This window comes from Perissodus microlepis, chromosome 5 (assembly GCF_051167445.1).
Source record: "Perissodus microlepis isolate ML-2025 ecotype Zambia chromosome 5, ASM5116744v1, whole genome shotgun sequence".
NCBI lineage: Eukaryota > Metazoa > Chordata > Actinopteri > Cichliformes > Cichlidae > Perissodus > Perissodus microlepis.
This window is the reverse complement of record NC_140465.1, coordinates 8,478,590-8,504,079: the sequence shown is the minus strand read 5'-3', so window position 1 is coordinate 8,504,079 and position 25,490 is coordinate 8,478,590. Positions and strand designations below refer to the sequence as shown.

The 25,490-nt window shown below is 40.6% G+C and overlaps 2 protein-coding genes across 2 annotated transcripts; both read left to right on the top strand.

Annotated features, from left to right (window-relative positions):
- The first annotated feature begins 1,484 nt into the window (after positions 1 to 1,484).
- cxxc1b (CXXC finger protein 1b) lies at positions 1,485 to 11,299 on the top strand. The gene is made up of 14 exons (XM_084927612.1): positions 1,485 to 1,637; positions 2,959 to 3,074; positions 5,972 to 6,072; positions 6,182 to 6,318; positions 6,512 to 6,667; positions 8,476 to 8,622; positions 8,855 to 8,962; positions 9,058 to 9,236; positions 9,347 to 9,554; positions 9,647 to 9,757; positions 9,839 to 9,888; positions 9,972 to 10,068; positions 10,185 to 10,337; positions 10,700 to 11,299. Exons 1-14 carry the CDS (start codon positions 1,635 to 1,637, stop codon positions 10,844 to 10,846), a joined length of 1,713 nt encoding a protein of 570 aa, XP_084783738.1. The 5' UTR covers positions 1,485 to 1,634; the 3' UTR covers positions 10,847 to 11,299.
- A 1,475-nt stretch (positions 11,300 to 12,774) lies between these two features.
- Positions 12,775 to 24,776, top strand: mbd1b (methyl-CpG binding domain protein 1b). The gene is made up of 17 exons (XM_084927611.1): positions 12,775 to 12,898; positions 13,388 to 13,964; positions 15,349 to 15,489; positions 15,642 to 15,777; positions 15,877 to 16,163; positions 16,262 to 16,344; positions 16,503 to 16,546; positions 16,744 to 16,884; positions 16,980 to 17,060; positions 17,146 to 17,166; positions 17,259 to 17,351; positions 19,763 to 19,924; positions 20,023 to 20,202; positions 20,339 to 20,419; positions 20,510 to 20,593; positions 22,121 to 22,213; positions 22,294 to 24,776. The coding sequence occupies exons 2-17, from the start codon at positions 13,540 to 13,542 to the stop codon at positions 22,759 to 22,761; spliced, it is 2,520 nt and encodes an 839-aa protein (XP_084783737.1). The 5' UTR covers positions 12,775 to 12,898; positions 13,388 to 13,539; the 3' UTR covers positions 22,762 to 24,776.
- The last annotated feature ends 714 nt before the right edge of the window (positions 24,777 to 25,490 follow it).

Below are 25,490 nucleotides of genomic sequence, written 5' to 3'. Positions count from 1 at the left end.
CAGCTTGTTGCATTTTTTCTCCACTTCTTCTATTTCGGCTTCTTTTTCTTCCAACCTTTCTTTCAGCACTTTAGATGTTGCCTCCTGTTTTTGCAGTTTTTCATTTTCTCCTTCCAGCTCAGATGCTTTGAACTTCATTTTGTTGTAAAGTTCTTGCAGGTTTTGGTTTTTCTTCTCAAACTCCTGGAGAAGAAGTTTTTCTTCTCTCTGCTTTCTTTCCAGCTGCTCTTTCTCTTGAAGGATTTCTTTCTTTTGCCGCAGAGCTTCATCAAGCTTTCCTTGCAAGCTTTCATTTTGTTGCTTGATGCTGTGAAGTTTGGAATCCATTTGTTTTTGTTTGATTTCTTGTTCACTTTTCTCTTGGAGAAGCTTCTCATTTGCTTGCTCTGTGCGATCAAGCCTTTTTTTGTCTACACTGTACATTAGCTCCATGTCTCGGAGATTGGAGTGCAGCCCTCTCTTCTTCATGCTGTCTTCTTTCTTCTCTTGGAGGAGTTTTCTATTTTGTCGCAGAGCTTCATCAAGCTTTCCTTGCAAGCTTTCATTGTGTTGCTTGATGCTCTGAAGATTGGAATGCATTTGTTTTTGTTTTAACTCCTGTTGCCTTTTCTCTTGGAGAAGCTTTTCATTTTCTTGCAGTGTGCGATCAAGCTTTTTTTTGTCTGCACTGTACATTAGCTCCATGTCTCGGAGATTGCTCTGCAGCCCTCTCTTCTTCATGCCATCTTGTATCTTTTCTTGGATGACTTTTTTATTTTGTTGCAGAGCTTGATCAAGCTTTCTTTGGAGCTCCTGGTTCTTCTTGTCCATGTCATGGAGATCTTGTTGTTTCTCCTCAATAACAGCTTCCTTTTCTTGAAGCTGGTATGACAATTTTTTTAGTTCAGCGCTCTTTCGCTCATTTTCCTCCATCAAGAACTTAATCTTCTCAGTGTTTCTGAGCGCTTCATCCTCCATTTCTTCCAAACGCTTTTCCTCTAGTTCCACTTGGTCACACCAAGGAAGAGAGGAAAGGGAAGAGTCTAGTGGCTCATCCCAGGGAAGAGCGTAGGGGTCAACTTCTTGTCCCTTTGGATTTGTTTGAGACATGTTGGGTGTGGATACAGTTACAATTGCAAAGGATCCAAATATTTCAAAAGGCTTTTCTGGCGAACGGTTCAATGCTGCACACATCAACGCTGCGAGAAACGAACTAAAAGTCGTTGCTCTTCACCGCTATTTATGCGTTTTAAGGATCAAAGGATCAAAGGATCAGAATGGTGGTAAGATTCTACATGTGTGTGACGTCCTAATTCTGTAAGGCAATGAGGTTGTCACGTGATATTTTTGGAGGAGGGCATTTTTCAACTTGGACAAATTATCAATAAAGTTTCAATCTCTGTTATTTTCCCCCAAAAACGTGCTGTCGCAATGTTTTCTACTGTAATTGGTGCCAACAGATGGCGCAGTGTAGAGTTGGCTGTTACTCTGCCCAGGCTGCTACCATAGAAGAAGAATGTAGACCAATAGTACTTTAACGATGTTCGCTGATCGTTTTCGTGTAAATCTTAGCATTGCTTTAGCCGTCAAGCTAAAGGTTTAGCTTCATACTGCCATATTTTCAGAGTAACAAAATATTTAAACGGTCTCGGATCATGGTGAGTATTTGAAAAAATGTTTATTTAATGTGAAGCCTGTGATGTGGAAAGGTTAGCAAGCGTAATTTTGCCTATTGTGTTATACACGGGTGCTTACATCCGAGTAGCGTTGATCTTTTCTAAGGTCCATGGGTTTATCCAACGAGCAGCTAAGTCACCGTTATATCTGTAATTTTGTGCGCAACGTCTTAATGCAAAAGAAACCCGAAATCAAAGCAACGAAGCAAAGACTAAACAAAAAAACCCCCACAATGCGTTTTTAAGCTCTCTCTGCGTTCACTGCCTCTGCAAGTGTCAAACTTCCTCGCTTTAGCTGATGCTAACCAACATTAGCGCTTACGGTTCGTATATAAACACAACTGTCAGCCCTTCACTTTTGGTGCCGACAACATTTTGAGCATTTTCTACAGTTTGTGAAATGGTCGCCATTGGCATTACATGCCAGTAGTGTTCGCTAATTGACTTTACCGGGATTATATTTATTACAACGTTACTGCGTGGAAGTGATCATAGCGTATGCTTATGAACATGAGTGGTAGGTGTTATTAGTGCGACTTTACCCTTAATTAGTTTTCCCACCGGAAGTAGAGTTGTTTATGCGACGTGATGGCTAGAGCAGTCCCAAACAATCGATCGCGTTTCTTAACAGACCAATTCTCTCCAAACTTTTAGGGTAAGCTAGACTAGAGATATGGTTGCAATAATACGAACAAGAGCGCAACAGCATATTGACAATGGCGAGAACTTTAATATTTACATTGTGTTAGTGCACCCATCGCTCCGCATCCTTAACGCTACTTGATGTCGAGAGTCTCTGACACAGCTGTGCTCTGCAGCACAGACACCCTGCTTATCTGTGATTCGGCCAGACTGGTGTTGAACTCCAAAGACATGCGCGGGGTTAGCTTAGTTGGCTGTTGGTGTGAGTGGTTGTCCGAGTCTCTCTAATAACCCTCCAACAGACAGGCGACCTGTCCAGGGTGTACTTTTGCCCTATGACAGCTGGAATACAACCTGAATAAAATAAGTAGGAGAAAATGAATGATGTTTATGAACTGTAGTTAATGTAGTCAGACAATAAGTTACCGAGCAACAGGCCACAAGTCTTGGTGCAGAATCATACTAAGATTTAAAAAATAAAATGTTAGCACTGGTGTTTGAAACAGTATACTGTCAGTAAGACTGGAGCAACTGCACACAACTGGAAACTAATAACTAGAGTAGTTAAGTAACATTTTGTTACTGCATCCATTTAGCCAGGTATAATTAGCATGTCTACATACATGTCATTTCTAATGTGGTCCTATGTGGTATGTTGTAGGACAGTGAAGTGTCTGACACTGACCATGTACCAGTGCCTGAGAACACTGGTATGGAGGGGGAGAACGCACCTCTTTACTGTATTTGTCGGAAACCAGACATCAACTGCTTCATGATGTAAGTATATATCAGTTTTATATTTGCAGTACGCGCAGTAGGGGTGGGCGCTAGCTTCAGCAATGTTATCAGAGATTTTTTTTTAAAATGAAGATCTTCTATTTCGAGAAAACTACCAATAAGGATATATGCACAGATATAGAAAACAATACTGTAACATTTTATTGATGCTTGCAGTTTGGAGGCAGCAGTATTTGCAAGTGTAACTAAATTCCAGGCATTTTCCATCCTTCTTTTCCTATCAGCTTTTTTCTAATTGTCAGTGTGAACCAAGGTGTCAGCAGCAGCATTATAGTGCAAAAGTAGTGACCCAGCATAGATCAAATGTAAGCACAAAAGTAGCCAAGGTAGTGTTTTTCCTGGAAATTTTAAGTGAAAGGATAAAGTAACTGCTTACCACTTTAGTTTAACAATGATTAATGAAATGTAACCGTGTAACTCATCAGCAGTCTGCACAGTATGGTCACATATTAAAACTGAAGAATATGTTGTACTTGTTGTAGTGTTTCATCATGGGTCCAGTTTTTACTAGAGATGGCACGATACCACTTTTTAATGACCGATACCAATATCATAAATTTGGATATCTGCCGATACCGAAATGAATCTGATATAGTGTGTTTTATAATCAATAAAACTCATACTCAAGTTTTAAAAAAGAAAACTAAAGCTATTCTGTTATACTTGTATGCAAAAAATCCACTGCACCCATATTTCATAGTTCAGCAATACTAATCAATCTAATAAACTTAAACCTACACCATCCTCCCTATTCTGGTATTTTAAAGAGTACTTAGGTTGTTTAATATTTCCCCTAACTAATAGGGTTGCCAACTCGCAGCAAAAAACATAGGGAACCACCCCCCCACCCTCCATCTCATAATGCTTAATCAACGTAATCGACTTTAATTTAATGCATGTGTAAAACAAATGCACAGACGTCAATTATATTTCCACAATAATTAAATAGATTCGACATCTGTTAAGAAATATACTCTAAAACACTTCTTCAGTAAAGACTCAGAGAAGAGAAACACACAGAACTTCTTGCTAGCAAGGGCAGTCTCCAGAACTGAGACTCGCGCTGAGAAACTGCCCCGGTCTTTATTTATACTTCAGTGTGTGTGTGTGTGTGTGTGTGTGTGTGTGTGTGTGTGTGTGTGTGTGTGTGTGGGGTCCTGCTGATCAAAGGGTCAGGAAGAGGGTAGTCTCCCCCTCACCCTAGATGGTTCACCCTAGATAACACAGTGAAGAAGTCCAGCAGTTCATCTAAACAAAAGGCACTTAGACTAAAACAGACATAGCTACGTTAAAACAATAAAACAAGGTACGACCTCTTCCCATGCTCCCAGGATGTAGGTGTGGACGCTAGAACACCTTGAAGTGTTACAAGCCCCCTAGGATGAGACATTCTTTCACTATGCCACCAACTATATACTTCTAAACACTAATGAGTACATGCAGTATTCTACCATATGCAAACTTATATCATTAAAAGATTATACTGACTACTAAGTACAATTTTCCTGTTGACAACATCTTTCTTCAACAGAATTGCAGACTGCACAGATGGTACTTTCCCAAAGAAAAAAGGACAAGCCTACTAACTATTAGAATAATAGTTACTAGATACAATAATGTATTTCTATACATTTTACATCAGATGAAAACTTTGGTTGTTCCCCCGTGGGGAAATTCCTCTCTGCATTCAACACATTCACTCAGTGAAGCAATGGGCTGCTATTGAGCAGTGTGTAGGGACGGTACCATAGCCGTTGAGGGGAATTGAACCCCTGACCTTCCGATCACAGGGCCAACACTTTACCTACTGAGCTGTCCCTGCCCCAAAGACCCATGTTTCCGCCCGGTTACGGACCGGGGACCTTTCGCCTGTGAGGTGAACGTGACAACCACTACACTACGGAAACCCTGAAGTGATGTCAGGGCTGGGATGTTTGCAGGAGTTTGCAACAGAAAAGCCGATCAGCCTATCATTGATCAGTTTTATGATTTCAAGTAACAACAGGAGAGGGAGGAGGAGAGAAGAAGAGGCGGTCGCTCCATATATCGGTTGTGAAGCTTAGCGTGGGAATTCTTTACAAACTTTCAGAAATTAACTTACACACTTGCTTTACTTCTCTGGGATAACTTTCTCGGAGATGAAATGCCGCTTTGGATGCACATAGCGGCTCCAAATGCTCAACCAGACCACCGACAGGTCTCGCACACCACAGCCGCTCATGATCACGTGATGCACACTCCTCCGACGTGCTAAGGTCAAGAGCTGGGTCACGCCATGTCACAAGTTTTGTTAGATGCTTTTGTGATATTTAATGGATCGGGTTACATTTTTTATTTCTCTCCGATATCCAATCCAATAATTTAGGTCAGTATCGGACCGATACGTAATATCGGATCGATCCATCTCTAGTTTTTACCCAGATCCTTAAAGCCCTTCTTTTCCCCCATGTAACACCAACGGTAATTTCCAACCACTGTTTCCTGTTCCTGACAGACGGTACAAAACTAGTGAGTGTGCGAGTGAGGCCTGGGGGGAGTCATTTCTTTACATCTGGGCCACACACCACCAGCTGCTAGTATCTCCTCCTCCATAGCCTTGTTGTATGTGATGTGGGTTCTTTTCGCTCTTATGCGGTGAAAACATGTTTATTGTTTCCACTTTTATTGGAAAAAGTTTTCTTATGTTTTTTTGTGTGTGTGTTGCTATCTTGAACATTGTCTTTTTAGATCTAAATTTGTCTTGGTCTCATACATGATATGACATTTTTATGTCACCTCAAAATTTATACCCGTATTGTCATGTTTAATATGGCACAGAAGAAGTATTTCATACATTAAATGCTTGTTCATTAAATGCATTTGTTTCTCGGCGACAGTGGCTGTGACAACTGTAATGAGTGGTTCCATGGCCACTGCATTAACATCACTGAGAAAATGGCGAAGGCAATCCAGGAATGGTACTGCATGAGATGCAGAGGTGATGATATATATATATATATATATATTTTTTTTTTTTTAATTCACTCTGGTTCTTTATTTGCCTGGAAATTAACAAGATTCCTCTTCCTTGTATTTGTGATCACCAGAAGAAAACCCCTTGTTGGAAGTAAAATACAGATCAAAGAAAAATCGTGACAAGGAACCCGACTCTGACAGAGGTGAAAGACAGTACAGCACTCCAAGTACTCCAGACTATAGAAGTGAAAGACGGCGTGGATCCAAAGTAAGTTGTATTATTGTGGTCATTATAAGCAGAGATGGATTCGCTACATGCATGGCTGGGGTTGGCTGATCTTCCTCATAGTCTTATGGAGTGATATGTAATTTAGTAAAGTCTGTACATTTTTTGCTTTGAATTTCATTTTTTGTTTTCCAGGATGTCCTGACTCTTATTGCCTCTTGTTAATTTCTCCCAGGTAAAGCGTTCAGTGAGGATGTGCGGGGAATGTGAGCCTTGCAGGAGGACTGAAGACTGTGCTCAGTGTGATTTCTGCAAGGACATGAAGAAGTTTGGAGGCCCCAACAAAATCAGACAGAAGTGCAGGTTCAGGCAATGTGAAGTGCGAGCCAGGGTAAGTCCCTTTAGCTCCATAATGTGTTAACAGTGCCTCATAGAGTGTAATAGTATAGTAATTACCAGTGTTGGGTAAGTTACTTTAAATTAGTAACTTAGTTACATTACTAGTTACTTCTATCAAAAGTAACTCAGTTACTTCAAGTTACTCGTTACTTTCAGAGTAACTAGTTACTAGTGAAAGTAACTTGTTAATGTGTTGCTTCCATAACTGGATACCCAGCAAGATTGCCAGTCTTCTAGCTTACTTACTTGCCACACGTGCATTGTGCCACCTACCAATAGAAAAGAAAAAATAATGTGCCCGTTTCCACGAGAGAAATCCCACGCCTGGACCGTCGTTGACCACTGCATGATTCTAGCCTGCTCGTCGTGGTGCTTTGATTGTACTCAGAACTCGGAAATTCTGCCTTCTGAATAGGAAGATGTAGGTAACACCAGACTGCAGATGAGCTGCATACAGAGCTGGACTGGGACAAAAAAAATCGTCCTGGGGATTTTGACTAGAGACCGGCCCACCATTATAGGAAATATCATAAAGCCTCTGAATGAAAATAAACACTGTTGTGACAGTGATGTTCACTGTTCTGATGGTATATATGTATCAATCTATCAATTGTTTGTTGTAAAACTCAGATAATTATTTTTTTAAAAGCGAGACATTTTAAATGAGAATAAGAAAGAAAAGTATTTCCTTGTGCCCACCTCTCCCTGTTAATGCCCTACAACGGACCCCTGGCAACACTTTGCTAGACCCGCCCCTGCACAGTTACCAGCTGTCAGCTACTTAGAAAAGGATCCTGGTGTTATTTGTCTCTTAGAAACAGTTCATAACTTCCCTTCTACTCATTCATGTCACCTAAAAGGTAAACCTGTTTCTCCATCAACTGCTCAGCTCTGATGATGAATAAATTCTAACAACAGCTGATCAAGCTTATATGTGCTGCTGTTGTTTAGCGCGACATCCGCTGGTTTCCTCTTTCTGGCGGAAAGTGGGCGATAAATAAACAAGAGAGACGATCAGCTGATCATTGATCAGTTTCACGATTGAAGTAGAAACAGGAGAGGGAGGGGGGAGAATGAGAGAAGAAGAGGCAGCTGTGCAGCGCAAACACAGAATAAATCCAGCTTTGTGTCTTTTTCATTGTAGCTGTCCGGGACAAACTGTTCCTTTTCACCTCAATACCAAACGCCTAATATTTTCTCTTAATTCGAGACGATTCTGAGACGGTTGGCAACTCTAATAATTAACCGTATGAACAAGTTCAACAGTAACATAGCACCACCCAGCTGTATAGAAACTCCGTCATGCTAGCTAGTACACGGTACGAAAAAGTCAGCATAACGAAAATAAACTCCAACTAAACTTGGTTCATATCTGACCCAGATAGACTGCAGTCATAACTTCTTACCTGAAGTTCAGTTCACCTGACACTCTCGGACCGGCGGCTGCTTCGGGTCTCTCCTCTTGCCTCCCTTTTCCTTCATCCACCTGCTGGCTTCCACCACTTGCTAATGTTATTGAATCTGCGGAAGCTCCGCAATAGCCACCACACGAAGTAACGAATAACGAGCCTATCTAAATCCCAGTGACGAGTAACGCGTTCCTGGTTCTGGCATAATAACTAGTTACCGTGCTCGTTACCACAATAATAACGTAGTTACTGTAACCCGTTACTTAATAACGCGTTAGTCCCAACACTGGTAATTACACATTAACGTGCAAGGGACATCAAAACTAGGGTGTAAATCAAAAGGTTGTTTTTTTTGTTTGTTTTTCTAAATTCCTATAAATCTTGTGTTCAGAAAATGCTGCGTGTGAAGGATGAGGAATTCTCTCTGAGAGAAAGGAGGGACAATTCCCACCACAGACGGAGGCGGTACTCTGAGGACTACGACAGCGAGGCAGAACTCTACCAGCAGTACAAGACGGCAGGACTGGACGACAGCATGGTAGGAGAACGATTCACATTACGCTGTTGCATATTCAATTCAGTTCAACTCCATTGTATTTATATAGTGCCAAATCACAACAATAGTTGCCTGAAGGCGCTTCATACTGTAAGGTAAATATTAAAGAGAAAACTCCAACAGTTAGATAGCCCCATATGAGCGAGCACTTGGCGACAGTGAGAAGGAAAAACTCACTTTTACATGCACTCACTCAATCACTCCTCTTATGCAGGCGTGGGCCAGTGAGGACGAAGACGAGGTGCCCTTCAGTCCTGTCATGCGTAAGAAAGCTATAAAGGTGAAGCATGTCAAGAGACGAGAAAAGAAGTTTGAGAAGAAAGTAAGGCTGGTTTTCTCATAGAAAATGTTGATATTTTAAGAGCTGCCGCGTGTTAAAATGGTAACATCTGTTTTTGGAAAAAAAAAACCATTCAGAAGGAGTCACGTCGCCACAAGCAGAAGCAGAAGCACAAAGACCGAAGCAGGCACAGTGAGAGGGGGGATTTGCGAGATAGCGGAGGTCAGCGTCAGTGCCTGGGACCGAACTGTGTGGAGGGAGCAAGACCCAACTCCAAATACTGCTCTGAGGACTGCGGCATGAAGTTGGCCGCCAAGTAAGACTTTCTTTTTGCTTTTGTTGTTTTCTCTCAACTTACTGGAAAAGCGTTTGGAATTTTCTTTCTACTTCACTTTTTTAAAGTTTTAAAATCTTTGTTCTTGTCAGCCGGATCTATGAGATCCTCCCTCAGCGTATCCAGCAGTGGCAGCAGAGCCCCTGCATTGCCGAGGAACACGGTAAGAAGCAGCTGGAGCGGATACGCCGGGAACAGCAGAACGCCCGGCTCCGCCTCACCGAGATGGAGCGACGCTTCCACGAACTGGAGGGCATCATCGCCAAAGCGAAGCAGCAGGCGGTTCAGCAGGACGAGGAGGTGAGCGCACGTCTCAGGCATTGATTGTTTATTTGAAACTGGAGATGAAGAACAGAGGGAACACCTAGATTTGGTTTGGTTCCTGTTTGCAGGTAAATGAAGGCGACAGCGAGGACACAGATCTGCAGATCTTCTGCGTGTCTTGCAGTCATCCGATCAATCCAAAAGTGGCACTCAGACATATGGAGAGATGCTATGCAAAGGTGATCATTTCTTTCATTTCTCTTGATACTGCTGCAAGCTCATTCTTTTCCTAAACACTTATTTTTCTGATTATTTAACAGTATGAGAGCCAGACTTCCTTCGGGTCAATGTACCCTACAAGGATAGAAGGGTTAGTGAAGTTCATTGTTGCCTTTAGGTTTTTTGAATGTTTCTGTAGTTGGATGATTTACTAAGATGATGTTTTTCTTGCAGTGCAACCAGGCTCTTCTGTGACGTGTACAATCCACAAAGCAAGACATATTGCAAGAGGCTTCAGGTTTTGTGTCCAGAGCATTCCAGAGATCCAAAGGTCAGAAAAACAGCTTTCTTGGTGTAAAAGCAAAGAAGTGGCAGCGGGAAGCCACTAAGCATAAAGTGCAGTCAATGTGAAGACTTTAATCTGTCTTTCTTTTGATCGGTCCACAGGTGCCTGTGGATGAGGTGTGTGGGTGCCCTCTAGTGAAGAATGTGTTTGAGCCGACAGGAGAATATTGCAGAGTCTCCAAAAGAAAGTGCAACAAACATTACAACTGGGAAAAGCTCAGGAGAGCCGAGGTGGACTTGGAGCGCGTCAGGGTGGTGAGTCCAACTTCACGATTGATGCGGTAGTTTGGAAAGCTTGCACAGTTCAAACAAAGTCAAAGAAAGTCGTGTGTCAGATCAGGTGAGATATCGGGCAGCTTTCTGGGGAATGCAGGTAGTGGACCAAAAACGGTCTGGTTACAGCAGATTTTTTTGGCTGAGTAGTAGAAATGGGTGGGGGGTCGCTTTACATTCACCTGTGCATATTGAAGGAGTTAAAGTAGGCAGAGCAGTAAAAAGTGGAAGATCCACAGCTCAATCCCGGGATGAGACGGAAATCTCTTTATGACTTTGTCATTTTAAATAACTAACACTGGCTCTTCCACACTGGTCTGTTTCTTTTCCTTCCCCCCACACAGTGGTACAAGCTGGACGAGCTCTTTGAACAGGAACGTAATGTCAGGACTGCTATGACCAACAGAGCTGGTCTCCTCGCTCTGATGTTGCACCAAACTATTCAGCACGACCCGTTGACGACCGATCTCCGTAGCAACAAGGATAGGTAGTCAGCTCTGCTACTGTTGGATCTGTGGATCACTGTACGTTTGGGATGCACCGATTGTGAAATTTATCACTTCTTGTCTTTTTTTACATTTGATTCCATAATGTGTTTCAGGGAAACAAAGAAATCTTCATGATTTCTTTTTCTTTAAATTTTAAACAGAAACATCATCCACCGCAATCAGTAAATGTGTCATTTGCCAGGCAGAACAGCTGGAATTAACATGTTGGTGCACCCGTACTTTACATAACACGAGTTTTGAGAAGTAAGGGGTATAAACATTAACAACCAATTTTATGGAGGCTGATTTTCTAACTAGATAATTATTTTAAAAATGTGTGTATGATAATATATATTTTCCTGATAGTAGTAGATGAAGTACTGCTGATTGAAAACTGCTCTTTTTTTCTTTTCTTTTTATGTTTACCCTGAATAAACACCTGAAACCTGTTGTGTATGAGGTGTGTGTGTAAGAGTTATGTGTTACTTGTTCCTTCATTTCCATACTTTATGAATGTGACGATCAAGGTTTGTAAGAATGATATAATTATATTAATGTAGCTTCACTGAGAATGTTTATGTAGTGTGAAGTAACACATACATACATACATAAATAAATGGATATAATGAGAGGAAAATAAAAGCTGCAGAAAGACTGCATTGGGAACTGAAACTCAGGGTACTGCAATGCAGATCGTGTCCTTTAAGAAGAGTACTCACACTTAAACACTAATGACTCACCTCAGTTTTTTACGTGTGCCAACTTTTTCACACTGAACAAAAACAAGCACCATTTTTGTAATAATACACATTTTATGTTGTGTATTTTTTTTTTAAGGAAATACCCTATTTTTTGTGATTGTGTGTATAGCACAATTCCTTTTACAAAGTTTTTGCATTTCGGTTTTCCTTCTGAAATCCTACTTCAGGCCAGAAGATGTTGAAATCCAATCCAATCCAGCTTTATTTATAGAGCACTTTAAAAAGAACACGATTGACCAAAGTACTTTATAAAAGAACAATGATAAAAGTTAAAAATGAATAAAATTAATAGTAAAGCATGACTAAAACAGACAATAAAATATCCCATAAATAAAGTTAAGGATAGAAAGAAATACAATATTGTCATACAATAATTAACTAATGATTTTTAAGATGTGCTCTTGTAAATTCCCTGAAAACACCGAGATTATGTAGTGCCTCAAAAAGACGTCACAATCTAATCTAATATTTAATATTTTAATGGTTTTTAAAATCTGATTTCAGATCGGTCTCTAACGCAGCACTGTTAAAGGGATAAGACGATGGCTACGAAGATGACACTTTCGGGATGAGAGGCTTCCCTCCCTTCCGTCTTTTGTTCAGTTCTCTATTTAATCCCGCCCCCTCCCACCAGCCCCGCCCGTCCGCGCTTGAACGAGTCGTTGAACTAAGGTACAGTTTAATAACGGTGAACAAATGTTAAGAAGTGGTAGGTAGTATTACAGCATGATGCAGTCTACAGCAGAGCCAGCTTAAACTGCTCTGCGGTGATTTGGCACTGATATGGGGTACATTTTTCACTTAGGTGCTACAAATTGAATTTAAAAAAAAAATGAAACCAGTGTTTCTTAAATACGAAGGTATTTTTAGGTGAGCATTTTTTTTAAGTTGTATATAAAAAAGCAAATATAAGCATAAAAACTATGTTCACTTAGGAGAAGACGGAGCGGTGCCAGTTAGTTGCTTTTGACTTGCTGTTGGCAGTGAACACATACACGCGCGTGAAATAACGATGTACTCATGAGCGCGTTTTGTCCCTCACCTTATTTATACACACACACACAAAGGGGAGACACCACAGAACACCTTAACCGCATCCAACGAACAGTTCCGTGCTACCCTCCACAAGCTAGGGGGAGTTGCATCTTGAGTGTTTCGACGTCTTTGGTTGTGTCCAATGCCACCGTTTCCGTAGTGCTAGGTGCAGGGTAGCTATCAACGTTAGCGCTAAGTGAATGGGGGGAGCTACGTGTTGAAATCACTATCCCAAACATCTGAGGAATATTACCTAAAGGTGTGTGTGGGTGCGTGTTTTTTAGAAAACCCAAGTGGCCACAAACCTTTGTAGTCCGGTAGCGATAAACAGCTTCTATAAACATCATTTATTTCAGTTTATCGGATTAGAAATCATCCATGGAGATATGCGATAGCTAACGGAGGCTAACGTTGCTCTCGCTTATAATGCTTTTACTTCATCTAATCTAGCGTTGATGTTACACTACTGTTTAGTGTCTCGCTAATCTCAGTGTCACCAAAATATCCGTGCTGCATGTCAAACAATGACACAACTTGAAACAGTAACAAAACTTAGCAGTTTATGCTAGCTAATGCTAACGTTTTGTTTGCTGGCTAACATTGCTATATTATAGTCCCATATAATGAACTGTGAATAGATTTATTTCGAAACTAACTTTACAATTTCTCAGCCATTTAGCTGTGTTAACTGTACATGCTGTATAGATCATTTTTATAATCAGCCTCTATTTTTCTTTTTTCACCACAGGCTTTGCCATGATAAATTGACCAGCTTTCAACCAGCAGCCGCACACATTTAACCTCAGAGGCCAGGACATCAAGGGGCACTGTGGACATAAACATCTTTAAATGGGATGCAAGACGGACTATAGAGGAAACTTAAATTAAACTTGTGAATCAATGGATGACGAAACGCTTGAAAGCCCACTCCAGGGCACAGAGACTGTGGAAGAAGATGCAGGACAAAACGCAGAGAAGAACAGCTGTAAAGGAGACACTGTAGAAGAGGATATAGGACAAAGGTCAGAGAAGAAGAGCAGTGAAATAGATGAGACAAATGAAGCAGCTCCAGAATCCTCAGATGGTGTAAATGCAATAGGAAGCCCCAGCTCTGGTCCCATGAAAGAAAAGGCAACAGAGGAGAAAGAGGAGGCAAAATCTTCTGGTGGTGAGCCTCCTGTTGACTGGTTTGAGCCACTTGAAGATGATGATGACGATGCCGAAAGCAATGATAGAAATGATCCAGAGGAAGAGAGTCTGGCAGGAGAAAGTGAAAGGAGTGAGAGTGTGGGTGGCAGTGAGAGCACCTTCAAAAAGATATATCAGTAGGTTGAATAATGTTGTTCTTACTATCCTTTGTGGTCATGTGATGCTGTAGTAATATTTACTCATAAAGTTGCTTTTTCTCTAACATGCTATAGATCATATAAGCCCCTGCAAGACAGAAAGGTCCAGCTGATCAGACTGTCACATTACTGCCTAACAGATGTACAGTACTGTGCAAAATTCTTGAGCCACGCTAATTTTAACAACAAGCTTTAAAGTTACAATTTGGTTTGACCGAAAGTGTCAAATTTGGATTCATCACTCCATAAGACTCAAGGTCCACTTCTTGTGTAAATTGGCGTCCACCGTTCCCTTCCTTAAGAATGGCGTCTTGACAGCCCACCTATGTGTGTTTGACGAGACTTCAGCGTCACTCAGGTTCTGTTTCAGGTCTTTGCTGAAATTTTTCCTGTTCCTTAAGAACATGATTTTCAGATTCTCTTTATGATTTTTTTAGGCTGAGACATCTTTTGTCTTCTGCTTGTCCAGTTTCCTCAAACTACTAGTAAGAATGTACCAAAAGGTACAATTTGAATTTTTTTTTTGTAATTTCTCTGTTACGTTTAGGCAACACTAGTTCATCTCTTGAGTTAAAAGTAACCTTCAAAAAGCCTGAAGAAGTAACCCTCAGGACCACTTTATAAAGAAATCCCAAGAACGTCTGGTTTCATGAAAGCAAAGTATAAAGAAATTAGAGATGGCTTATGACTTTTGCACAGTATTGTGTATGTTACAAGCTCTTTTGGTGTTACTAGAGTGTGCATGGATTCCTGTGCCCTCAAATAGGATGCAAACTCTAATCGTTAAAATAACTACCAAAATATACCTGCCATGTTATAGAAAACTCTAACTTGCATTTTATTTTACTTGATTGATTACTTTCCTACTGTGAGGTTCAGAGGATCGACATATCTGTGTCACTGTGTAACCGATTGATGAAGCCAGCAATTTGGGAATAGGTTTAGGTCTTTTGCTGTAATCTGATAATGAGCAGCATTATCTTAAATATTTTTGGACTAAATTTAGATGCTATGCTGGTGAGCAAGCACAGGATCCACATTTTTACCATTGTTACTACAGGGCGGGCAGTGGGGATGCATGCGTGCAAAGATGCTGCACAAGCTTTCTGACCATTTTAAGCATCAAGTGTATTTTCAAATATTCAGAGGAGCTACCGATGAAAACAGAGCTTTAAATGTCTCATTTGAGCTCATTTCAAACTTCAATGCAACTTTGCCTGTATCTGTGAAAAGAACTTTTATTTATTATATTATTATTATTATTCATCATGTTTCTCAGGGTGATGTATTTGCAGTCTCTTTTCCCTCAATGTGATCTAAACATTTCTAAAATGTTGGAGTGTGTGTCTTCTTTTAAATTCAGGCTTCATGCACCCCGCCGTAAACGATCGCACCCTGACGAGGGATGGGTTGAATGCCCTGCACTGGGGGAGGGCTGGAAGCGCAAAGAGGTCGTTCGGCGCTCAGGATCTAGTATTGGCCAAAAGGATGTATATTACTTAAGGTAAATACGGCCTTGTAGGAATAAAGAATCCACCTGTACAGTTGTTGACATATTAATGGTGCTACCTTTTACACTCCTCCTGAAGCGTGCACTGAATATCAAAGGAATATTTTGTTTTTTTTTGTGGTTGTAATTATTTTTCTCCTTTGCAGTCCTCGTGGTGATCGAGTGAGAAGCAGAGTAGAGCTGATTTCAGTGCTGGAAGGACAGGACTTGTCTAACTTTGAGTACAAGACGGGCAAATTCTACCATGGCGAAACACCGCTCCCAAGAATTCGAAGCAGAAAGGTGTCGCTTGGTGTTTTTCTTTGTAGTTTAAGCATGAAGGCACTGAAGATTTGCACTGCATGACTTAGAGTCTGCTATCCTCACCCTCTCATCCTTTAGAGAAAGGTCCGCGAGCGATCGTCCTCAGAGTCCAGCTGGATGGAGAGGGGAGAGGGGGCAGACACTCCTGACTCCCACCACAGACTAACCCCAAGCCTCGGGTCGAAAAACGTCAACTCCAATCATTCAAATGCCCCCTTGAACAGAACAGTGGGATCGCCGAATCAAGGGTCTCACAGTGAGGATCCACCTGCAGAGGATAAAATTAAACTCCCTGGTCCATCGTCATCTCAGCCACGTCCGCTCCCTTCCATAAATGGAGAGATCGGGTCAGAGGACAGCATACTGTGAGTCTGTTACTACGTGCAACATAACAGCATCATTACAAGTGTCAGCTTCTTGTGATAACTTGAGGTTGGGGGGGGGTCATCATGTGTGTCTGCAGGATCTGTGCCAGATGTGGCATTTCCTTCACAGGCACGTGGTATGACAAACAAAGAAAGAGGCCCTGCTGTCCCTCCTGTTGGGGTACGTTGGTGCATAAGTGTGTAGAATTATAAGTGAGAGGCAAAACTGCATCAGATATCAAAACTGCATCTGATATCAAAGGGAAACAGCTGGCTGAAGATGGGGTGAAACATGGATTCTCCTTGTAACATTACCTACAATTTTTTCCCCACTTCCAGCAGCGTCAAAGACAAAAGAACACCCAATGATTCGCTTCAGAAAGGTAATGTGCTGCGTGCAGGGACACATTGTAACTAATGCTCAAAGGGTGCATGCTAATATTGAAATGCTCTTAAATTCATTTCATTTTCCTTTAAAATTCTGATAAAAACTGTTGCCGTGTGTCTTACAATCCACATTTCTCATGAATGTTATTAAATAAGCAAACTGTCTTTCTCCTTGTGTCCATGCCACATGTAGTGGATTCCTTGTGGTCAGTGCGTGGGATGTCATAACACCGACAATTGTGGGCAGTGTGCCAATTGCAAACATGGGCTGCAGAGCCCAGAATCCCGGAGACGCATATGCCGAAAACGCAAATGTATATGTCCCATTCGCAAGGTAAACAGCTACACACTGATTTTTATTTATTTATATACTTTTAAATTACTTTAGCATCAATATTGCTTTCTTATGCATTTGGTATGTTCTTCCAGGGCCCTGGAAGTGGAGGCTTCATGCAGCAGAGGCCTTACAGTGACGTTTCAGAGACATTTGACGACAGCATGAGTTTCCAGGTATAAAGTCTGTATAGTCTGAATTGTTAACACTTTGATTGGCTTTGTTTCCTGTATTTTCTAAAATGTTCATTTGATTTTACAGGGTGAAGTTACAGATTCACAGGTAACACTTTTCTGATCTTATCAAATGTGTTATTTATAGCATCGTGCTGAACAATCACGTTCCTTACTCGTGCTGATGTTGTCTTCACACAGCACCCCAGTCTCAAAAGCAGTGACACGGAGAACTTCTCAGTCAATGTGGATGTTGATGATGAGGATGAGTTGTCAACCGATGACGATGATGATGTGAGTGTTTTAGGTCTTTTTCTTTTTTAACGTTTGCATAAAGGCATATACCTTTACCACACACAGACACACGGTAGTGACACATTTCATTGAAGCTTTTTAAGATCCTGAAAGACTTAGGAATTAGTAGTACGATTTAAGAGTGTAGTAATGGACTGAAACAGAACATGGCAGCAATGCATCTACAAGGATGCCAGCTGCCGTTAAACGCAGAAGAAGAAGAAGCTGTGTCCGGTATTGTAGCTGTGTCCAAATTCAGGGGCCGCATTTGTAGGCCGATTACTTTACAGCGACGCAACAAAGGCTGTCCAAACTCGAAGACTTCTCCAAATGTGGCCGACAAATGCGTCCTTATTTTCCCCAGATTTGAAGGATGGGTCGGGTGTATACTTTCATTTTTGGAGACGAGCTGGCTGGGAGGTCAAGGTTCAACTCCCGGCACATCGTTTTCAAACCGTCCGCAGTCTTTCGCTACTCAGGTTAAACATGATATATAAGTCCCTTAGATAACTTAAAAATGTTATTGTTTGGCTTTTTTCAGTGTTTTGTTTGTTCCTGAGTAAATCGGTTTGGCTGAGATTAAAGTTATAGTTTTTACACAGCTGAATAAATGTCAAACAGAAAACTGATTAAACACAAGTGTGAGATGGTTGAGAATTTACTCCAGTGTCCTGTTACATTTTAGATAGCAAGGAGCAGACGGCTGAGTTTATTAAACTCCACCAAGAAAATCTGCAAATTTCATTAAAGGTTTAATAAACTATCATCTTATCTTTATTTTTGGTTAGCACATACCTTAAACACTTCAAGCTTTAAGCTAATGATAGTTATATAAGAGCAGACGCATGCTGGTGCAATAAGCTGTACGTTTTACGTCCAATGGATGCAAAAATAATCGGTGACTAGTTCATAATAAAATAATCATTTATGGCAGCCCTAGTCTGCACAGTGGGAACAGTAACTCAGATGACCACTTGTGACAACCAAGGTATTCAGAAAAGGATCCCACAGCACATCAATCCTTGAAGCCGATGGCCTACAGCAACATAAGCCCGCACTGCATGCCTCTCCTCTCAGAACATGAACATGGAACTGAGGCTCCCCAGTGAGTCATGATTTCTGCTACAACATTCAGACAGTAGGGTCAGAATTTGCCTTAAACAACATGAAAGCATGGATCCATCCTGCCTTGTATCAACGGTTCAGGTTGGTGGTTGTGTTACAGTGTTATGGGGAATATTTTCGGAGCACACTCTAGGCCTCTTAGTACCAACTGAACACCATTTAAACATCATTGTAAGTGTTGTTGCTGACTGGATAATGTCACAAAGCTCATATCATCTGGAACTGGTTTCTTGAGTTCACTTTACCCAAATGACACCCAGATAGGGCTCCTGTGAGATGTGGTGAGATGAGACATGTACATCAGGAAGGTGCAGTCAATAAATCTGCAGCAAGTGTGTGACTAGATGATGTCGATGTGGACCAAAATCTCTGAGGAATGTTTCCAGCACCTTGAATTTTTGCAGCATTTCACAATAGCAACTTCAAGTTGAGTGAAAGTTCGTTAGTGTTACAGTTCTGTTCATGCTGGTTTTACATGAACTGCAACGTAACAACGTTTCATGTTAAAAAAGGGACACTTCTTAACAATACATGCAACGACTCCCAGCTGATGTGAGGACTCCTCTCAGGCTGTGATGGGTGGGAGAGAGGTGAATACATTTTAGGAATATATACTCATTAGCCAAGTTTCCATCCACGTTTAGTACAACTTTTAGCAATATTTCCAGAATGTGTAAATAAATGCAAACATTATTCACAACTGCTATAAAAATATTAGGCTTTAGGTGGATTGTGATCAACAGTTGGTGGCACCAATTCTGCAGACTGGTGTCATTAAACTACTGCAGAAGAAGAAGCACCAGCCGAACCTCAAAGAATGGAAAGCCAATATGGGAAAACACAATGACATTTTTGTGCTGTTTATTAATTATAGGAAAGTTACAGCCTCCACTTTGTTCCACATCAGTGGGATTGCTGTTTCATTCAGGCTGATTGCAAACAATAACTTTTCTCCCATATAGACAATCTCCCCTGTACCCTTTAGACACCTCAGCACTAGTTGGTTAAAGACTGTTGGAGTCGACTGCACATTTTTTTTTGTCTTTAACTTTCTCTTTATTCAACCAGTTAATTAATCAGATTGATTCAGTAAACATTGAATTTTGCACATTTTTACATTTTGGAGATTTATCGTGGAAATAGAAGTTGTGTAATTCCTAAGACACCTTTTGCCCATAGTAGCCCGTACTTGTCGCATATCTTTGATAAAAGTGTGTCTCTATTAGTGATTTCTTCACTGTTGTCTTGTTATTTTGACCCAATTGTGTGAATTTTCTTGTTTTCAGTGGCACAAAAAGCGGAAGCGACGTTCCTGTGGAGAATGCAAGGCCTGTCTCTGCAGGAAAGACTGTGGCACGTGTGATTTCTGTATAGACAAGCCCAAGTTTGGGGGCAGTAACAAGAAAAGGCAGAAATGTCGCTTACGGCAGTGTCAGAGGCAGGCAATGGTAAGACTCTGACAGATGCAATTTTGTAAAATAGTTTTTCAATGACACTGCTTCTTCCAGTATTTATTTAAGTAAATTCCTCTGCTTCTACCTGGCAGAGGCATTTGCTGCCCTTCCAGATGGGACAAGGTGACTACGGACCAGATGGCCCGCTTCCGCCAGGCCGGCCTAGACCTCACTACACATACAGTCGCAAGTTAGGTTTAAAGAAAACCAAAGGGTCTCAAATGGGCTATGATTTAAGCGATAATGAAGATGATGACAGTAATTTACAACCAGTGAGTGTCCAACGCCTCTGGTCATTTATTTTGTTTCCTCTTTGCTCATAAAGATTATTTTTGAGGTCATTTGGCAGCTACGACTCGATCACCCCATTAATTGTGAACCTGACCTGGCTTTGCTCTGCCGTTGTAGATTAGTTGGAGCTCGTCACCTGTGAGGTCTAGCAAAAGCTTTTTTGACACGAATGTGAGAAACCACCAATCATCTATGCAGGTTTGAAATCAGATCTCAGTCTGCACATATTTTGATAAGTGCCCCTCATCTCAAACAGAAACACGATTTCAACGTAACGCTGTCTTTCAGCAGTTGAATAATTCCGAGTTTGGAGTGCAGAATGGACTGTCAGACGGCGTCCCTCACATCAGCAACCACAGCAACCCCCACCAGGTAAGTTTAACTTAAACAAAAGCGTTGCTCTTTCTGATCCTCACCAAGAGGTTTGCTTCAAATGTCTCACAGCTCTGTTGTAAACTGTTGCGCTTTTCTGGCTGATTGTGTAAAAAGCTATTGCTGACCAATGCCGAACGATGGCACGATCCCGACTCATCACGAGCCATCGGCCTCCTATTTACACTTTCGTATCATGAACACTTACTGGAACCCCGTTTTCTTAAATCTGTGGTCTTTTTCTTTTTAACCTTTGTTTGGTAATGAAGTCTGAACAAGTAAAGTGTGTAATGTCAGGGTTGTTGCTTCTTGTTACAGTTCTCGTGGTCCTTTGCTGTTGTTTCAATATTTGACAGCATCATTTAAATGAAGCTTTTGAGCAGTTTGCCTTTATTGCAGTTTTACAGAATAGAAGCATGAAAGACAGAAGGGTTACAAACTGTAACAACGCCTTCAAACTAAACCAGAGATGTTGCAGTGATTCGGTTTGTCTCTAAAACATTTGGCACGAGGCCACCCACAAAAGTTAATGTGATCTGTTGTAATGTAATGGCTGCATTTTGCTGCCAAGCTGTTTGTGCTCTCTACTTGTCACCACCCTCTCCTTGGCTGTCCTTCAGTTTGTCCTTGTGGTCACTTGTTTTGCCAGTCAGTTTATGGACGAACATATGTGATTTTCCACGATCTATTTCAAATATGATAACAGTCAAAGTTTGTTTGGCCCTCCTTATCTAAACTATGTGTAGGGAAGAGTGTAGATTTCCTTTTTTGAGACTTCACCAATTGTTAAAAATGTGGCCCTTTTCATACATGAAGCTATTTGATGTTTTCCAGAGGTGGTGTTGGTGTCTACACAGAGATAAAAGAATTTCTGCATTTGTCATAGCTGGTCTGATCTTCTTCTACGTCATAATTATAGACAAACACAATTTTGCAAGTAACGGCATAGTTGTGCACATCTTTACATTCATATATATTTGGATAAAAAGTTAGAGTGCTGAATTGTAGTTAGCCCTCGCAAGATGTGTTGGCATGGTGTATGAACTGTATGGATGTATGCAACAGACACAGCTAGCTGCTAAGTAGTACAAAGTAACAGTTTAATAATGTCAAATTATGTAAAATTCACCCACATACAGTGGGGTGGTGTTGTTTTATTTATTTAATTATTTAACCAGACTTTAAGATTTGGGTGTTTTAACATGAGATTCTGTGGGATCTGACTTGTTTTATAAGCCAGCCTCAAATAGCAACTTGAGGAACTACAATGTGTGGAGTTTCTTTGTGGGCTCCCCAGAGGCTGCTACCCGATACTTCACATAATCTCCATTAGCAGCACCAGGGGTTTCCTGTAGCTGCAGAGGATTCATTTCTGTCCTCAAACAGTTTCAGTGTATTAATAATAAACTGTGTTGTTGGACTCAATTTGATGTGCAGGTGTGGGCTGGGTGTAGTTTAATATTTATAATTTTGCATTAAGTTAAAGACTAAGGCGTCACTCTCATGAGACCAACTTTGTCAATACAGGAGCAGCAAAACAGATGGGATGCAGAGAGAGCGCAAAGTGCCAGAGAAACTACAAAGCAAGTTGTTGAAGAAGACGAAGATGAGTTGCCCATGGTAAGTGTCCTGCTGAGGCTGCCCGTACCCCCCAAAAACAATCATATGTGTATGTATTGTTATTCGTTTGTTGTCTGCAGATTACACAGATCTTCAGCTTGGCTGATAACTCGGTTGGGACTGGTACAGATGCAGAAAACCACCTCATGAAACTACTAGACTCTTTACGCTCCTCTGTACTGCCCATATTGTGGTATGCTATAATGGTGGAGGGCCCGCAGCTGCAGCTCATCCAGTGTTCTAAGCAGTCCAGCATGACTGACACCATGGTGCTGATCGACCCGGGCTTCTTCTATCAGGTCACGGTCCAAAAGCAACCGCTGCTCCCCACCCACCCGCTGTACGACTGCTACCCAGCACGTCTAACCTCGGTGACTGAGGTGGTCAATCTGCTTTTGGGTCTGGAGAAGTACTCTGTGTGCCAGGGGATGCCTCCTAAAGAACCATTACATTATAAAGACCCCATCATACTGGAACGGTCATCAACATGTGATTTCTTGGTGAAGAAGAATGTGGGCATTTGTAATAACTGCAGAGCACTTCACTGACTTCAACATCATCACAGACAGAAATAGTGAAAAATGTGAGCAGAGTGGAGACCACTGGTTTTCTGGTGACACTTTGTCCCATTTTATTGTAATTTTTGGTGATGATGTATATCAAAACTTTACAGACTTACCTCTGGAATGTAAATGGTTTATTTTAAGAATCACCAAAGGCATTTCAGGAGTTGTGACGTTATAATCCAGGCGTGTTTCTTCTCAGATGTTTTATTATGTAGGTGTAGGGCTTTTCTACTTGACTGTTATGTGTCTTGGCTTTGGCAGTGTGTTGGACAAGGCTGAAGTCAGCCCTCTGTGTGGTTAGTGTGCTGTTGGTTGATTCACACTCTTACTTGAGGAATATCCCTCACCCTCCTTACCATTATTCCACATTTTAGTAGCCCTTTCAGACAACTGTACTCCTAGGAATTAGCCCACAGGTTTGATTCCCAGCATTAACACTGTTGTCATGCTACCGGGTTCATTGATACTACATACGACAAAGTTAATAGAAGATTTGTTTTGGTAAAAACAAGTGTGCACCTCAACTGCTTTCTTTTTTAATTTAATAATAAAGGAGCTGCCAAAGGTACCCTTCTATTAGAAATAGTTATTTAAATTGAATTGTGATTATTTCAAATTCATGACCATTCATACTGGATTATAATAATGACATGTTGATTTTGGGCTGAAATTACAAGCATTTTTTAAATGTCTTAATCTGATTGCAAAGTAGACGATTATTTGATTGGCTCTTCCGCTGAAGGCAGAATGTGCTCCTAGCAGCAGCGCGTGTGGTGTGATGAGTTTCATACGACCTTTAAAAATGCATTGACGTTGTCCCATGACAGGGGAAAAAAGTACAATTACCTCCTGAGGTTTGTTCTCATAAATAACTTTAATCTCATAACTTGTTTTTTAAACAGCTGTTGGGTAGGTCATCTTTTTTCTTGTAAATCTAACCTACCCTCCTTTTTTGCTTTCATAGGGTGAGTTTTTGTGTTTATATTGCAACAGAAATATCTGAAAAGTGGGAAATATATCATCACAAACTGACCTAGTATGGACTTATTACGCTAAATTTGTATTCACCCTATTACTATGACAGTCTAAAGTCATTAGAGCAGAAGCAAAAGTTCAGACACGACCCACAAGCTATAAGTAGGAGCAAGCCGCTGTTTTAAAAAGACCCAAGACATCTGAGATAGTAGTGATTATCCAGAATATACAGTGACATTACTGGTCAAATATTTAATTGAGTGTTCCCCAAATAAAGAGACAGTGTGGATGGTTATGCAAAGTATGCATAAGTAACACTTAAAAAAAAAAGTACTTTTGTGTACTTGTAATTTCTCTCGATTTCAGCCCAGTGTCATGTCGAGTGAGAATATTTCACAATATATCTACTGAAAACTTTATTCACTGACCCCGTACTTAGACTTGACACTAAAAACACCTTTAAGATCTCAAAACACAAAAAACAGATTAAGATGAATGTAGTTAAACATTCACAAATCTTAAACTGAAACCCAGCAACGGGATTACAGTTGTTGTGACTGGCAGCATGTTAGCTGAGAGCAGAGTACACTTTCCTTAAAGGTTTAGTTTTGGTTTTCCGAGGTTTTTGTTGTTTTTGGAACAACATGCTCTTGTTAAACTGATGATGTAGCAACAATCGTCATACAGATCATGACTCTTTATAAATCTGAAATAATAATACGCACTTAACGAGTGTCCTTCCGTCTCTGTTCTCGAGTAGTATAACACTTGGCCTTTAATTGTATTTTCAGCTGTATAATATGTTTTGTTTTTGTTTTTGTTTTATAAGTGTATAATAATTCAGTTCCACTCCATTACAAATCTCTTGTAAGTTTTAACAATGTGAAATTTTATACATTCTTGATGTGATTTTTTTTTTTTTTTAAATTATGTTTTCCTCAAGTAATTGTGCATATGTTGAAATATTTGGGCACAGTGGGATATTATTTAGTCTTTGAATTAAAACATATTTGAAGAACTGACACAGGTTTTCCTCATTTCTGGTCATTTTTGTCTTTGTGGATGTAATGTTTGGCGATAATGTTATAATATTTTGTATTATTTTACAATTTGTCAAATGTGTCTAAATCATCAACCGAGTAGAATTAATTGACTTAAACTTTATATGCAGTAAAATCAATTTATGTGGTTGCTGTCTGCTAATTATTGATTTTATGGTTGAGTCAGTGGAACACATAACCTAAAGAGAACATATAGCCTATAAAGCTAAGCAAGCCTTAAACATACTTTGATCAGTTAATATAAATCAGATTTTAGAGAGAGTTCGTGTAAATTTGACTGCAACAGTGTGATGTTCAGAGTTCAGCTGTGCCTTTAACAAGCAGTTATCACTTAGTCGGTTTTGTTGATCGTTCTTCATGAGCGGTCAAAAGCTTTGCTATGATTTCTGGGAACTCACTCTTTCAAAAAAGATGCTCCAGGTTGTCCTGTACTGATGAAGATAATCAAGGAAGAACCAAGTGCTGTACTTAGGAACTTTCTCAGGCAAAACTGACCATTTAACCACAAATTTCAGTTTCCCCTTTATGATTTGTTGCCAGGACTTTAGCGCAGCTGTTGTTTGTGGATCTCTCGCCTTTAACTTTGTCTTCAGAGAGTGAAATGTGTGCTTCACTTGGCTGGTAACAGGTGTTTAACAGGTCCTTTTTTGTTTTGAGACACTTTTTTCGCCCGTT

Excerpts from the sequence above, each read along its gene's own strand:
- mbd1b (XM_084927611.1), top strand. The coding sequence starts at position 13,540 with ATGGATGACGAAACGCTTGAAAGCCCACTCCAGGGCACAGAGACTGTG. Across the intron at positions 15,778-15,876 it reads CAAGAATTCGAAGCAGAAAG|AGAAAGGTCCGCGAGCGATC; the intron begins GTGTCGCTTGGT and ends CTCATCCTTTAG. Across the intron at positions 17,167-17,258 it reads GTGAAGTTACAGATTCACAG|CACCCCAGTCTCAAAAGCAG; the intron begins GTAACACTTTTC and ends GTCTTCACACAG.
- cxxc1b (XM_084927612.1), top strand. Across the intron at positions 9,889-9,971 it reads TACCCTACAAGGATAGAAGG|TGCAACCAGGCTCTTCTGTG; the intron begins GTTAGTGAAGTT and ends TTTTTCTTGCAG. Across the intron at positions 10,069-10,184 it reads AGCATTCCAGAGATCCAAAG|GTGCCTGTGGATGAGGTGTG; the intron begins GTCAGAAAAACA and ends ATCGGTCCACAG.